Source organism: Macaca thibetana, chromosome 7, assembly GCF_024542745.1.
Source record: "Macaca thibetana thibetana isolate TM-01 chromosome 7, ASM2454274v1, whole genome shotgun sequence".
In the NCBI taxonomy this organism is placed as follows: domain Eukaryota; kingdom Metazoa; phylum Chordata; class Mammalia; order Primates; family Cercopithecidae; genus Macaca; species Macaca thibetana.
Window position 1 is genome coordinate 136,221,245 of NC_065584.1, and position 16,408 is coordinate 136,237,652.

The following is a 16,408-nucleotide window of genomic DNA, read 5'->3' on the forward strand; positions in this document are numbered from 1 at the left end:
TAATACTTACAAAGAAATTACATTATAAAATCAGATTCAGGCGATACCACAAAACTATTCAACCCCTAAACCTTTCAGTCTGCTGTGAAGTATTATATAGCCTAAAGCAAAGCTTTTCAGAAATTCACTTATAGGGGCCAGGTGTGGTGGATCATGCCTGTAATTTCATTTTCTGAGGCTGAGGCAGGAGGATCGCTTGAGTCCAAGACTTCAAGACCAGCTTTGGAAATGTAGACCTCCATCTCTACAAAATTTTAAAAATTAGCTGGGCATGGTGGCACATGTCTCTAGTCTCAGCTACTTGGGAGACTGAGGGGAGGATGGCTTGAGCCCAGGAGATTGAGCCTTCAGTGAGCCGTGATCACACTGCTGCACTCAAGCCTGGGCAATAGAGCAAGACCCTATCTCAAAAAACAGATAAAAAATTCATGTATAGGGTGTTCTTAAATTAGCAAGGTGATACATGCCTTTGTAGCACATTTAAACAATACATAAGTATTTATGGGAAGAAGTAAAAGTGTCTCTGTCTGCAGCTGTCATGCCCTCTGCTTACCCAAACAGCATCCTGTTAAAACACTTTTGTATATACCCTACCAGACTTTTCACTGTTTGTACTAATGTATACATGTTATACATTGTCTCTTGTTTTTTACAGAAAAAGATTATACTGTAAGTATTTATTGCAACTTAATTTTTCAGTAATAATTCTATTAGCTAATTTTTTTTCTTTTCTTTTTTTTTTTTGGAAACAGTCTCCCTCTGTCACCCAGGCTGCAGTACAGTGGCACCATCGTGGCTCACTGCACCCTCTGCCTCTCAGGTTCAAGCACTTCTCCTGCCTCAGCCACCTGAGAATCTGAGATTACAGGTGCACGCCACCATGTCTGGCTAATTTTTTTTTTTTTTTTTTTGTATTTTTAGTAGAGACGGGGTTTTGCCATGTTGGCCAGGCTGGTCTCAAACTCCTGACCTCTGGCGATCTGCCCACCTCAGCCTCCCAAAGTGCTGGGATTACAGGCATGAGCCACTGTGCCTGGCCAACTAAATGTTTTTGAATGCTTACTGTGGGCCATGTTGCATGCACAGCTCTTGGACGTGGAGTACTCTCAGCCCTCAAAACAGTTCTTTGAAATAGATATTATTATCTTTAATTTGCATGTGAGAAAGCTGAGATTTTAAAATAATTAAGTAACCTCAATATTTTACACAAAGTCAGTGGTAAGGATTTTAACCCGTGTTATATAGTGTATCACTTAGCAGTGGACCATGTTTTCTAGTCAATATGTATACATCTACCTCATTCAGACATGTGTATAACATTCCTTTTTACGATGTTTTGCAATTTGACCATCCCGCTTCTCATTTTTCAGTTTTTATTGTAGAAGTGTTCAAACATACATAAAAGAAGAGAGAATAATATATTATTACCCAGCTTCAGCTGTTTTTTAACATTTGCCAGCCTTGTTTTATTCATCTTCTGTCTCCCTCCCTAGCCCTTCTACATTTTTTCCTGAAGTATTTTAAAGCAAACCCTGTTCATTTGTATTACATCACCTATAAATATTTCCATATGTGTGTCTCACAAATAAAGGCTTTTCTTTTAATGTAATCATGATGCCATCATCAAAGTTTAAAATTTACAGTATTTTCTTCATATCATGTAATACCCAGTCTGTGTCCAGATTTCCTCTATTCTGTCCAAAATGTCATTTCATTATTGACTCAAAAAAGCTTACACACTGCATTTGGTTGTTTGTCTTTTTAGTCTCCCTTAATTTCTTAACAGTTCTCCTCCCCAACCTCTTTCCTTTTTTTTTTTTTTTTTTTCTTTTTTCTTTTTTTTCATGCCATTTATTTTTTAAGAAACTGGGTTATTTTTCATAGAATTTTCCACATTCTGGATTTGGCTGATTTCAACCTTATGGTATCATTTTATGTTTTTCTATCACCTGTGTTTCCATAAATTTTTAGTTCTAGCGGCTTGATGAGGTGCAGGTGCAGGTCCCTTTTGGCAAGAATGCTTCATGGGTGGTGATTGAATCATATTAAGAACTTAGCTTATCAAATCTAATCCTTCCTCTTTGGGGGAATGAGATTGATCACAGGGTTCAAATGTAGGCAGCCTGATCCATCCTTTTTAAGTTTCCCATGAACCTTTTGCTTAATAATTCCTGCATCCCATTGACTGGATTCATTATTTCATTAAGGTGCAAGACTCTCGAGATTTCTTTCCCCATTCCACACATCCTGTGGTTTTATAAAATTAGAACTACTCAATTTTCCATTCATTGAGGAAGTTCTTCCCTAGCTGTCTTGAAGACTACCTTGCTGAACTCAAGTGAGAGGGAGCCCACTCTCTGTTGTTGAGCAGAGCTCCATTAGGAAGCTTTTCCTTGTCTTGAACCAAGTTCTGCTTCTTGGCAATCTATACTTGTTCTAACCCAGCCTTTCAGAACAGCACTAAATTTGTCTCTTCTCAGCTTCTACAGGAAAAATCTGAAAACAGCTAGCATAACTTCTTTTAATATGTACTTCTCCAGACTAAATATATTCAGATTTTTCACCCTACCTCAGGAAAGTAATTTTCAAACCTTTATCTAAATTGATCTCTTCAAGATGCTCTATGTGTGTGTGTGATATTTGAAAGTAACAAGATACCCTTAATGGAATTTATTGGATAATCAGTGCACCCTGTCTCAAGATGAGTTTTGCTTCTAAAATCTAGAGGAAGGCAGGAAGGAAAAAAGCCAGATAGTAGTCCATTTTGAACCCGGTCAGTCTTTCCATGTCAATTGCTCTTACTCTTTTGTGGTCATTCACTAGTTTGTGAGCCTTTTGTGGTCTTTGACTTGAATGACCACAAAAAAGTAATGCTTTCCCCAGAAAATTTATCCATAAAAGTTTACCCGTTATAGTTGTTCATGGACCCCCACACACAGGCAGCAGAGCACAGTGATCTCTTGAAAGGACTCAAGGATTTCAGGGCCTCTGTTGTTCACATCTGAAGCATCATATTCCTATCGTGTGGGTAGCTGAGGTAAAGATTAGGGAGTGAGAGTGAGGGAGGGCAGTAAATTTTGGAGACTCTGTTTCAGTAGCTCTTCCGTGTACCTTTACCTCCTCTCCCTCTCTGCTCCTTATTCCCACCCTCCTTCCTATTCCTTCTTTCTCACAGAAAGTTCTCCCTACTTTCCCACTGCAGAGTACTCCCCATGGGAGGAAGAGGTAATGTGCCCTCCCATCACCTTATTCTTCTCATTTAGGCTGTATTTCTTTAAGTCTGTGATTCTTACTGCCTTTATGCCAATTATCAGTTAAATCTCAGAGAAATGATGAGATGCTAGATTTTATCATACTAGTACTTTATCTTAAATATTGCTAAAAACAAATGGCATCATCAACTTGTGCTATCAAATATATTTGAGTGGTAAAAATATCTTGTAATATACTAAGACAATGAAAATATTCATTTTTGAAGACTGATACATGGCAAATAAATTAAATATTGAACATGTTTGGTATTTATATTCAGTAAAATTTTATTTGGATGCCTTAAATGTGTGTCAAGGCCAGGCGCAGTGGCTCACGCCTGTAATCCCAGCACTTTGGGAGGCCAAGGCCGGCAGATCACTTGAGGCCAGAAGTTCGAGACCACCCTGGCCAACATGATGAAACCCATCTCTACTAAAAATACAAAAATTAGCCAGGCATGGTGGCACACACCTGTAGTCCCAGGTACTCGGGAGGCTGAGGCAGGAGAGTCAGTTGAACGTGGCAGGAGGAGGTTGCAGTGAGCCAAGATCACGCCACTGCACTCTAGCCTGGGCAATAGAGTGAGACTCCATCTCAAAAAAAAAAAAAAAAAAAAAAAACCATTTAAAAAAAATAAATAAATATGTGCCAACACATAAAGGATCTTTTTGGAACTGTGGGGCTGAAACTTTTAAATCTGTCCTCTTGAATAAATATGTGTGTATGAGAGAGAGAGAAAGAGATGTTACCAAGTGAATATCTGCATCCACTGTAATAGTATCAACTCCAGGCCCGGCGCGGTGGCCCAGCCTGTAATCCCAGCACTTTGGGAGGCTGAGGCGGGCGGATCACGAGGTCAGGAGATTGAGACCATGCTGGCCAACATGGTGAAACCCACTAAAAATACAAAAAATTATCCGGGGCGGGCGCGGTGTCTCACGCATGTAATCCCAGCACGTTGGGAGGCCAAGGTGGGCGGATCACGAGGTCAGGAAATCGAGACCATCCTGGCTAACAATGTGAAACCCCATCTGTACTAAAAATACAAAAAATTAGCGGGGCGTGGTGGCAGGCGCCTGTAGTCCCAGCTACCAGGCAGGCTGAGGCAGGAGAATGGCGTGAACCCGGAAGGCGGAGCTTGTAGTGAGCCGAGATCGCGCCACTGCACTCCAGCCTGGGCGACAGAGCGAGACTCCGTCTCAAAAAAAAAAAAAAAAAAAAAAAATTATCTGGGCGTGGTGGCAGGCGCCTGTAGTCCCAGCTGCTCAGGAGGCTGAGACAGGAGAATGGCGTGAACCCGGGAGGCGGAGCTTGCAGTGAGCCGAGATAGTGCCACTGCACTCCAGCCTGGGTGAAAGTGCGAGACTCCATCTCAAAAAAAAAAAGTATCAACCGCTGCTCTTTTCATTTATCACTGCAGATGTGGTCAAAGGTGAAAAGATTCTTCCAGTATTTGATGAGCCACCAAATCCAACCAACGTAGAAGAGAGTTTGAAGAGAATTAAAGAAAATGATGCTTATCTTGTTGAAGTTAATTTGAATAATATAAAGGTAAGTGTGCTAGTCAGAGTGGTTTTGTATTGCTTTGAGTCGGCTGAACCTAGGATGAGAGCTGGGCAGTTGATAAAATAGTCTAATTCTTTCTACTTTAAGGTAAAGTTTTTGCTCTTACCAGTATGCTAACATAGGTTTCTTCATATTTTAGATACTGAAGTGTTATGGTATAGTATTTTCTCACTTGCTTTTTGAGAAATTTATCATCTAAAAATGTAAACCCTACAAACTGTCAGAATAAATCTCTCGGGTTTTCTAAATACTGCCCGCTTCTAAGAACATTTAGCCTCTTGGGTCTTGCTTTTGTAAAATTTGGTTCCTTAGCTAGGTATGGTGGTGCATGCTTGTAATCCCAGCTATCTGGGAGACTGAGGCTGGAGGATGGCCTGAACCCAAAAGTTTGAGACCAGCCTGGGCAACATAGTGAGACCTGCCACCGCCGCATCTCAAAAAATAAAACCTGGTTTTTTTTTGAGGTAAAATTTAAATATGGTAAAAATCTCCCTTTTAATGTACAGGTCTATGAATTTTGACAGGTGCATACAATTTTGTACAACCACCATTACACTTAAGATGTAGAATATATCTGTCACTGCAAAAGTTCTCTCATACCTCTTTGTAGTCATTCTCTGCCCCCCAGCTCTAGCCCCTGACAACCACTGACCTATTTTCTTTCCCTATCATTTTGCCTTCTCCAGAATATCATATAAATGGAATCCTATAGTATGTAGCCTTTGGGGTCTGACTTCTTAGCATAATGCATTTGAGATTCATTCCTGGTGAGTGTGTCAGATATGCTGCAGTTTGTTTATTTGTTCATCAGTTGGTAGACATATGGGTTCCTTCCAGTTTGGGATGGTTATTAATACAGCCACTATATACTTTCACACACAGGTTTTTGTGTGAACATGCTTTAAATTCTCTTGAGTAATCACCTAGGAATAGGCTTTCTGGGATCTTACTTTGAGTTTTAAACAATGCAACTGTTCCCTGGAGTAAGGAAAGAAGAAATTAGGAGGGCATAGGGGTAATTAATCACCGAAGAGTAAACTCAGATTATCTAGATATTAGCCATTGTGTAAAAGCTTCATTATAAATTCCTTATTTTAAAAGTTGATTTTTTTGAACTGGGGGACAAGGGGAGGAGAGCATCTGGAAATCACGAGCCTAGGGAAGAAAGCCTCTGTGCTCCTCTAGGGAGTAATCCTTCCTGTGAGTGGAGGAAGGAAACCCTCAGAGAAAGCTTAAAGCTTATATTCATAGTTGATTACTCACTTTTTTTTTTGTTTGTTTGTTTGTTTGTTTTTTGAGACGGAGTCTCCCTCTGCCGCCCAGGCTGCAGTGCAGTGGCCGAATCTCAGCTCACGGCAAGCTCCGCCTACCGGGTTTACGCCATTCTCCTGCCTCAGCCTCCCGAGTAACTGGGACTACAGGCGCCCGCCACGTCGCCCCGCTAGTTTTTTTGTAGTTTTTAGTGGAGACGGGGTTTCACCGTGTTAGCCAGAATGGTCTTGATCTCCTGACCTCGTGATCCGCCCATCTCGGCCTCCCAAAGTGCTGGGATTACAGGCTTGAGCCACCGCGCCCGGCCTGTTTGTTTGTTTGTTTGTTTTTTTGAGACAGAGTCTCGCTCTGTTGCCCAGGCTGCGATCTTGACTCACTGCACCCTCTGCCCCGCCCCACGTTCAAGCGATTCTTGTGTCTCAGCCTCCTGAATACCTGGGATTATAGGCACCCACCATCACACCTGGCTAATTTTTGTATTTTTAGTAGAGATGGGGTTTCACCATGTTGGCCAGGCTGGTTTTGAACTCCTGACCTCAAGTGATTTGCCCACCCTGGCCTCCCTATGTGCTGGGATTACAGGTGTGAGCCACTGCACCCGGCCTATTTTAATTTTTTTAATTTGGTCCCTGTGTATTCCTTTCTCTAAATAAACAGTAATGATCTGAAAATAACCAGGCTAAGGGGAATTGAAGTCTCAGATACTACGGAGAAAAACCAGCATCTTCAATACTTTATTTTCTCTCCTTCAAGTAGTGTAGGTTTAATCTCTCTTAGTACTTTGTAGCTTAAACTAAGTGACTGAGAACAGTCTGTCTGCCTCAGGAATCATACTCCATCAGAGATGGGCTCCTTCATCTCTCTCCTTGTAGAAAAGTAAATCCACTTTTATTTTCATATAAAAAGAATAATGAAGGCTGGGAGCGGTGACTCATGCCTGTGATCCCAGCACATTGGGAGGCCAAGGAGTGTGGATCACCCAAGGTCAGGAGTTCGGGACCAGCCTGACTAGCATAATGAAACCCCATCTCTACTAAAAATACAAAATTAGCCAGACCTGGTGGTGCATGCCTGTAATCTCAGCTACTTGAGAGGCTGAGGCAGGAGAATTGCCTAAATCCCGGAGATGGAGGTTGCAGTGAGCTGAGATTGTGCCATTGCACTCCAGCCTGGGCAACAAGAGTGAAACTCCGTCTCAAAATAAATAAATAAATACATACATACATACAAAGAATAATGAAAGGTGAGAATAGTGAGAATTTTTTTAAATCTAAGTGCTAGAGAAATGGTGTTATGTGCACTGCTCTGAGTCAGTAGTTTATGCAAATGCTCCATCATAAATAAGTCAGATAAATGTGGAGAAAACTGCATTATTTGTTTTCATTTGTAGACTAATTCTTTTGAGTTTGTATAACTTCTGAATACATTTTAAAGCAAAAAAAAAAATATTTGATTAATGGAAACTAAATATAATGAAAATTGAAATGTAATGATGTTTTATATTATTGTCTTTCAAGAATATCCCAATTCCAACCCTAAAAGATTTTGCAAAGGCTTTGGAAACCAACACACATGTGAAATATTTCAGTCTTGCAGCCACCCGGAGCAATGACCCTGTTGCTACTGTAAGTAAGCTACTTGAGAATACCAAAATTATGACATACCCAGGGTGTGTTACAGTGGTGATTTTTATGAACGAGATTTACCCCTTTATTTTATAGTTAATCTTTTAGCTCACTATTAGGCAGTATATTACTTACCACCTTTTTGTGTTTATTTTTTCCTGTATTTCCTTCCTATGAATTTTTCCCCCTCCCAGCTTCCCCCTCCTTCCTATGAATTTTTTAAAACATAAATGGAATCATGTATGCTGTTCTGCAACTTGATTTTTTACTCTACGTTTTATCTTTAAAGTTTTGTTGTATCAATACATAGGGATCTACCACATTATTTTAACATCTTCAGAGGATTCCATTTATGGATCTTTAGCGGTGGATTTTTGTTAAATGCTTTTGCTGTGTCTCTTGAGATGATCATATGGTTTTTGTCCTTTATTCTGTCAATATGGTATATTGATTGACTTTTATATGTTGAACCAACCTTTCATTCCTGAGGTAAATCCCACTTGATCATGGTATAAACCTTTTGTTTCACTTGGCTTTGAGAGTATCACTCACTCCATTGGGGGCTCCCCTTACCTCAGTGGACAGTCCTTCTCAAAGCCCTGTACTGGTTTCTCCACATCTCTTCAACTTCTAAATATTGGAATGGCCCAGAACTTGGTCCTTCTTTTCTCAGTCTATATTGACTTCCTGGGTAATCTCAGAAATATATATATTATCTCCATATACTTGCTGATGCCTCCCGGTGTTGTTATCTACAGTTTGTATCTCTCCTGAATTCTGTATTCATGTTCAGCTACCTCCTCAGCAGCTTTACTTGGATGTCTAATTTACATCTTACATGTAAGTCCTTAACCAAACTCCTGACTTACATGTAAGTCCTTAACCAAACTCCTGACTTCCATCCTGTGCCTGCTTTTCTCTGCTCTTTTCTGTCTTACTAAATGCAATTTCAATCTTTAATTGCTCAGGCAAAAAAAAAATTATAATGGAATAATTCTTGACATCCCTTTCTTGCAACCTTAAACATACCTTTAGCCCTATCTTCAAAATATTTCAGAATCCAACCACTTCTCACCATTTTCACAACTACCACCTTGACCCAAGCCACCATCTTTTCCCACCTGGATTATTGCAACAGCCTCCTAATTGAGTTACCTTCATCTATTTTACCTACCCCAAAATCAATTCTTTACATAGCACTAAGAGTGATTCTTTTAAACTTAAGTTAAATTATCTCATTCCTGGCCGGGCGCGGTGGCTCAAGCCTGTAATCCCAGCACTTTGGGAGGCCGAGGCGGGTGGATCACGAGGTCAGGAGATCGAGACCATCCTGGCTAACATGGTGAAACCCCATCTCTACTAAAAATACAAAAAAAAAAACTAGCCGGGCGTGGTCGCAGGCGCCTGTAGTCCCAGCTACTCGGAGGCTGAGGCAGGAGAATGGCATGAACCTGGGAGGCGGAGCTTCCAGTGAGCCGAGATCGCGCCACTGCACTCCAGCCTGGGTGACACAGCGCGAGACTCCGTCTCAAAAAAAAAAAAAAAAAAAAAAAAAAATTATCTCATTCCTATTCGGAGAACCCTCTAGCAGCTTCCCATCTCATTAAGAGTAAAAATCAAAATCTTTCAGTGGCCTTATAAGGCTTCACATAAGTCAATCTCATCTCCTTTACTTGCCCTTTCTTTCATTCTACTCTAGCCATACAGCCTTCTTCAACATGCCATGTGGACTCCCAAATCAGGGCCCGTACCTTTGTTCCTTCTGCCTTGAACTTTCTTCCTAAAATAATCCACATAACTTCACCTTATCACTTTGACTCTTTGCTCAAAAGTCACCTTCTAGGTGAGGCTTTTCCTGACCATGCTATATAAAATACCAACCCCACTTCCACCCCCAGTACTCCCCCTCTACCCTATTGTGCCTTTTTTCTTTTTACCCTCTAACATTGCACTTTGCTTACTTTTATTATCTGCGTCCCTCCCCAACTAGAAGGAACATTCTGCCAGGCAGGGACCAATATGTTTTATTTCTGAATATCTAGAACAGTGCTAATCAAATAATAGACCATCAGTAATATTTGAATAAATGTATGGATAAGGGATTTGTTCCAGGTCACATAGCTAGTTGTTGCTAATAGAAAGGACAAGTATGTAGGTATCAGCCACAGTTTTTTGTAGTATCTCTACCCCCTATTGCCTTTCCTTTAACTTTAAGCTTGGTCTTACCCATATTTTCTGTAGTTTAAGCTTGCTTTTAATCCCCCTACGGGGCTGTTTTATATAAACTCATGATCGTTCTTCTTTTTTCTTTCTCTTTCCTTCCCCTCCTTCCTTCCCTTCTCTCTTCCTACCTCTCTGTCTCTTTCTCTTTCCTTCCCAGTCTCCCTCCTCTTTCTTTTTTCACTTGTAGGCTTCTGTTAATTAATCAATATGGTATTTATTAAGCACTGAGTCAGATGTCTAATACTGTGCCGTATCCTATGAAAGTGAAACAGAAGCAGATTGAAGACATACCATTACTTGAGGAATTTAATATTTCATTAGCCCCTTCTTCTCAACAGCCTTTGTGCTCTTCTGGTTCTGGTTATCTGTGTTCTTTTCTGGCCTTCTGCCTTGACCACTTTTTTGGCCCCTGCCTTGGAAATTAGTACATAATTTACCCTCATTTTGGCTTCACATGGTCCACCTACAGCAAGACCCAAATAAGAAAAGATGTTCCAGGGACATTGATGAAGTTGGTCTGACACAGAAACTGAAAGAGTGAGAGAGACAGAAGAAAGAAGCATGAAGTAGGGAATGAGGAGTAGAGAATGTCACCAACAGGGAATTACACGTGATCAAAAAATCTAAAGATTATGACAGGGTGCATATGAAAAATAGGTACAGGCCAGGTGCAGTAGCTCACAACTGTAATCCCAGCACTTTGGGAAGTCGAGGTGGGTGGATTGCTTGAACCCAGGAGTTTGAGACCAGCCTGGGCAACATGGTGAAACCCCATCTCTACAAAAAAATACAAAAATTAGCCGGGCATGATGGTGCACAACTGTAGTTTCAGCTACTCAGGAGGCAGAGGTGGGAGGATCAGTTGAGCCCAGGAGGCAGAGGTTGCAGTGAGCTATGATCATGCCACTGCACTCCAGCCTGGGTGACAGGGCAAGACCCTGTCTCAAAAAAAAAAAAAAAAAAAAAAAAGAAAAAGAAAAGTAGATACAGTCATCCATGGGTTCAACCAACTTCAAATCAAAAATATTTGGGAAAAAAAATTCTATGGATTTCTAAAAGCAAAATCTGAATTTGCTGTATGCCAGGTACTGTGTTGAATCCACAAAAATGAAATGATGTGTAGGCATTGTATTAGGTATATTAAGTAACCTAGAGATAATGAAAAGTATACAGGAGGATGTGTGCAGGTTGTATGCAAATACTATGCCATTTTATATAAGGCAGTTGAGCATCTGAAGATGTTGGTATCTGCAGGTGGTCCTGGAACAAATCCCCAATGAATACTGAGGGACAACTGTACCTGTGAGAGCTATGGGCTACTGTGTCAAACGGAAACAACTAATGACAAACATTAAGGCAGTTATGTTAATTAATATATTTGTTTATGACATGTACAATATGTAGTAGGTACTATATCAAATTTTCATCTCAATATTTTCTTTAATTTCTAGGCTTTTGCAGAAATGCTGAAAGTGAACAAAACTTTGAAGAGCTTAAATGTGGAGTCCAACTTCATCACAGGAGTTGGGATTCTGGCACTGATTGATGCGTTAAGAGATAATGAAACCCTGGCAGAGCTCAAGATTGACAATCAGGTCAATGTTCTACAATAATAATGTCGAGGAAGCTACAGCCCACACTGCTATGTAGGGCTTGGCGACTCAGGATGGGGATGGGAGGTGGGCTGTCAGGGATCCCTGTTGAAAGATGCTGGGCTGAATGGAGAGCGGACATTTGGGGTATCTAGAATATTAGTGTATATAACAGTGTATACAATATAAAGGTGTATACTCTCCCTAGATCATTTTAAGAGAATTTAGATGGCTATCTAGTTTGAACTGAGAGGACTTTTACCTGTGACCTAGTCCACCTTCCAATTTTTCAGCTCTGTGCTGGCAAGGTCCACATTGTAGGGTCTTTGTAAGTAAGAGGCAGAGAGATACATGTTAGCAATGTTTCCGTCCAGATTAGCTATTAATTTTTTTATTTGAAAAAATAACTCCAGTTATTTGAAAAAATATTTGGTAAATGTCTCCTTCAGTCCTTCAAACAACTTTTGTAAACTATGAAGGTAGAAAAGAGGATTATGTCTTAAAATTTAACCCAGTGCTTCTTAATCCATGTTTTTAATTTTTTATTGAGATATAATTACATACAGTAAAATTCACTTTTTTAAAATATACAGTTAAATGGTTTTTAGTATATTTGTGGAGTTTTACAGCCATTACCACTAATTCCAGAACATTTTCATTACCCCACAAAGAAACCCCATACCCTTTAGCAGTCACTCCCCATTCACCCCTCTCACCAGGCTCTGGCAATCACTCATCCACTTTCTGTTTCTTAGGATTTGCCTATTCTGGACAGCTTGTATCTGGGGAATCAAACAATATGTGATCTTTTTGTGACTGGCTTCTTTCACCTAGCATAATGTTCTGGAGGTTCATCTGTATTGTAGCATACATCAGTACCTCATTCTTTTATGACTGAATAATATTCTATTCCATTTGGGGTGTGTCCACGTATGGGCCACTAGAAATAATACTGCTATGAACATTCATTACAAACTCTTACATGGACATAGATTTTCATTTCTCTATATAGCTAGGAGTGTAATTGCTGGGTCACATGGTAATTCTATGTTTAACTTTTTGAGCAGCAGCCAAACAGTTTTCCACAGTAGCTGTACTATTTTACATTCCTCCCTGCAATGTCCTCATTTTTCCACATTCTTGCCAACACTTGTTATTATCTATCTTTTTTATTATACTTATCCTAGTGGGTATGAAGTATATCTCATTGTAGTAATCCACACTTTTTTGATGTCTGTATGATCATATTACTGAACTTTAAAAAGTTTATTTTGTGTGTGTGCGTGTGTAAAGTTCCAGTGAGGCTGTGGTGATGATGGGGTCAGTGGGTGAAATCAGCTTCCTGTGACAAACATTTCTTAGCTTTAAGTGACCAGTTTTCTACAACAAGCAGTTTGTTCTCAGTTACAAATCAGCCCTTGGAACTACTGAACTATGTATATGTTGTAGGAATTGGGAACATTTTTTAAAGAGATCAAAGAATCAGCATGTGCCTGAATGTCTTAATTTACCTAGAAAAGTATTTTGATCTAGTTTATTAATATTGTTCTTTTTTTTCTAATTATTCCAGAGGCAGCAGTTGGGGACAGCTGTAGAATTGGAAATGGCCAAGATGCTTGAGGAAAATACAAATATCCTTAAATTTGGATATCAGTTTACACAGCAGGGACCACGAACCAGGGCAGCTAATGCTATAACAAAAAACAATGACTTAGGTAAGACATAGACAGTATCGATCGAGTTTCTGGGTTCTATCATAAGCTAATGTATTGAGGGAACTTCTTTTCCTCTTAAGAATAAATTCTAACAAAGAAGTTATTTGGCCTTTGTTTCTAAAATCTACATGGTCCTTTTTATACCGATTGAATTCTAGTTCAATTAAAGTGAGGGTGTTGTGATGATTGGGTCAATGGGTAAAGTCAGCTTCCTGTGACAAGCATATTTCGTAGTTGTAAGTAACCAGTTTTCTACAACAAACAATTTGTTCTCAGTTACAAATCAGTCCTTGGAACTATTGAAACAAAGATTTCAACATTAAAGGAAAGTTTTTTGCCCTTTTAATCAAATAGACCCGGTAGAAATTCAGTTTTATATGATAGAATATGGAATATAGAAATATATAAAATAGAGAATAATTATATTTCTCACCCAGGTTTTTTGTCGTTGTTGTTGTGAGACAGAGCCTCACTCTGTTGCCAGGCTGGAGTGCAGTGGTGCCATCTCGGCTCACTGCAACCTCTGCCTCTGGGGTTCAAGCGGTTCTCCTCCCTCAGCCTCCCAAGTAGCTGAGACTACAGGTGTGCACCACCATGCCCAGCTAATTTTTGGGTGGTTTTTTTTGTTTGTTGGTTTTTTTTGGTTTTTTTTTTGAGACAGAATCTTGCTCAGTTGCTCAGGCTGGAGTGCAGTGGCATGATCTCGGCTCACTGCAAGCTCCCGGGTTCACGCCATTCTCCTGCCTTAGCCTCCCAAGTAGCTGGGACTACAGGCGCCTGCCACCACGCCCAGCTCATTTTTTTTTGTATTTTTGGTAGAGACGGGGTTTCATCATGTTAGCCAGGATGGTCTCGATCTCCTGACCTTGTGATTCACCCACCTCGGCCTCCCAAAGTGCTGGAATTACAGGCGTGAGCCACTATGCCCAGCCAGTTTTTGTATTTTTAGTAGAGATGGGGTTTCACTGTGTTGGCCAGGATGGTCTCGATCTCTTGACCTCACCATCCGCCCACCTTGGCCTCCCAAAGTGCTGGGATTACAGGCGTGAGCCACCGCACCTGGGCCCTCACCCAGGTTTTACAGTCCGGTGTGTAGGTGTTTGCTCATCTTTCTAACAGGACTGTTGTGGAACTCTCTTCTCACTGCATACATCTAGGTCAGTAATCTCTCATTCTCCTGTGGTTCCTATTTAATTGCTTGAGGCTTGTGGCTTCTATTTGAAATAGACTTTCCAGCCAAGGCTGAATTAAAGAATATGGTGCTTAGAATTTTATTTCTACATGTTTCCAAAAGTTGATTCTTTTAAACTAGGATGTTTGCCATTGAAGTATTTTTAAAGATGCCTTTTAGAAAAGAAGTAAAACAAGACTTCTCAAAAGGAGTGACATTTCAAAGTGTTGCCATTCTCTTAAGCTTCAGCCATATTTGAGTTTGCATTCTGTAAAAGTTTCTGGAGCAGGAAAAAAATAGCACTTCATTTCTTTATTCCAGATCACTGTGGAAAATATTAGCTCAAACTCTTTCTGTCCTTTGTATCACTATGGTTTCCCAGAGGAGATGTTAGCTGCTTGCTTTTGAAAATAGAAAATTGGTGTGTTTTGGTGTATTGTTGATTCCAAATGTAGTTTGCAAAGTCATGCTAATTGTTTTAGTATTGGTTCACTAGTTAGCTTCTATTTTTTCCTTCAGGCATTTAATTTTGCTTCTTAGAGCAATGTTTTAAGAGAACTTCATAAAGTTCTAGCTGGACTTCATAAATAATTGGAGAGGTTTAAAAACACATACATTATTGGCTTAAAATGACTTTCTTCACCCCAAAAAGTTGGTTGACCAGGGCCTCACGACCATCACATAACCCTACTTTGATGGATAGTGAAGCCAAGTGCTCTGTTGAATGTTTACTATGTTCTCATTAGTGCACTACACAGCCACGAGGTACTGATACTGTTGTTCTCCTGTTATGCAGGATAAGTTGAGGCTCAAAGAAGTTAACTGACTTGCCAAAAAACACACTACAGAAAAGTGACAGAGCGAATTTCCTTAGAGGTTCTGATTTAGTCTATGATGAGATTTGGGTTGAAGTCATTTCACACTCAGAAACCCTGGCTTGTTTCTCCAGTGTTGAGTGGATATTTGAGTTTCTGAGTTCATCATTGTTACACATCTTAAGCAGGTGTGCCCCGTATGTCTTCTACTTAACACAGCATTTGTCCTATTTTTTAAATTGCCTTTTACTCAGAAAATTAATTATATGTAATAGTCTTATTTCCAAATACTATATGCTTTTTGAGGGCAGGGACTATGTTGTTGGCAGGGCCATGTCCAACTATTGAATCCCAACTCTCTTAAAACCATGCCTGACACACAATAGGTACTTAAGAAAACTGGATTAAGTGAATAAATAAGTGGTAGAATTTGAACTCTCTCAAAGTTACAATTTTCTGGTACCTAAATGGCCATAAACTAAGCCAGAAGTATCCTCCATTTTTCCTCTCCTTGGAAACTAACTTAACAAGCCCCAACCAGCTGTTACTTACCTCCCTCCAGGAGGCAGGTGATTCCAGCAACTGGCCCTCCGGGGGCAGTACAGTGAATGCCCATAAATGTCATGGCAGGGGTGCTGACCTTTGCAAGGCTTCAGCAGTTGTGCTTTTTTGTGAAGCCTGTTTTGGTAGGCACTTTGCCTGCATTTCTGTAAGAAAAGAAATGTCCAGTGTTAGATTGAGGGAGATTTGGGCAAATGCAAGATGGGGGGGCAAATGAAAACCACTTCCTAGACTGCTTTATGTTGGCACTGAGCAATTGAATAGCTGTGCACAGTGGGGTGTTATAGAGGAATTAAAGGCCATGTTGAAGAAGCTGTGTTCTGATCCAAAGCAGAATCGAGAGAAAGCAAGCAGCTTTGTGCTGGGAACTCTGTAGACTCCCACTTACACTGTTTCATTCTGATCCAAACTACATTTTCAGACGTGGGTCTCAGGCATGAAATGACAATAAACACATTCCTGGACAGGGCAATTATAGATAAAAGTTCAAATTTGAGAGCAAGCAAGTTATTTATGTGCTGATGACAGCCTGTGGATTTTAAGAACTGACTATCATGAGGCTGGCTCCAGAATAAACTTTCAATAAGTACTTGTTGTTTAAAGCTAGTATTTACAA

The 16,408-nt window shown here is 40.2% G+C and overlaps 1 protein-coding gene across 2 annotated transcripts in view; it reads left to right on the forward strand.

The window, feature by feature from the left end:
- Positions 1–16,408, forward strand: part of TMOD3 (tropomodulin 3) — an 80,268-nt gene that overhangs the window by 57,190 nt on the left and 6,670 nt on the right. For both annotated transcript variants that reach the window (XM_050797942.1, XM_050797943.1), the window contains 4 exons: positions 4,673–4,803; positions 7,608–7,715; positions 11,390–11,533; positions 13,101–13,245. In XM_050797942.1, coding sequence (XP_050653899.1) covers positions 4,673–4,803; positions 7,608–7,715; positions 11,390–11,533; positions 13,101–13,245 — 528 coding nt within the window. The remainder of the gene's footprint in view (positions 1–4,672; positions 4,804–7,607; positions 7,716–11,389; positions 11,534–13,100; positions 13,246–16,408) is intronic.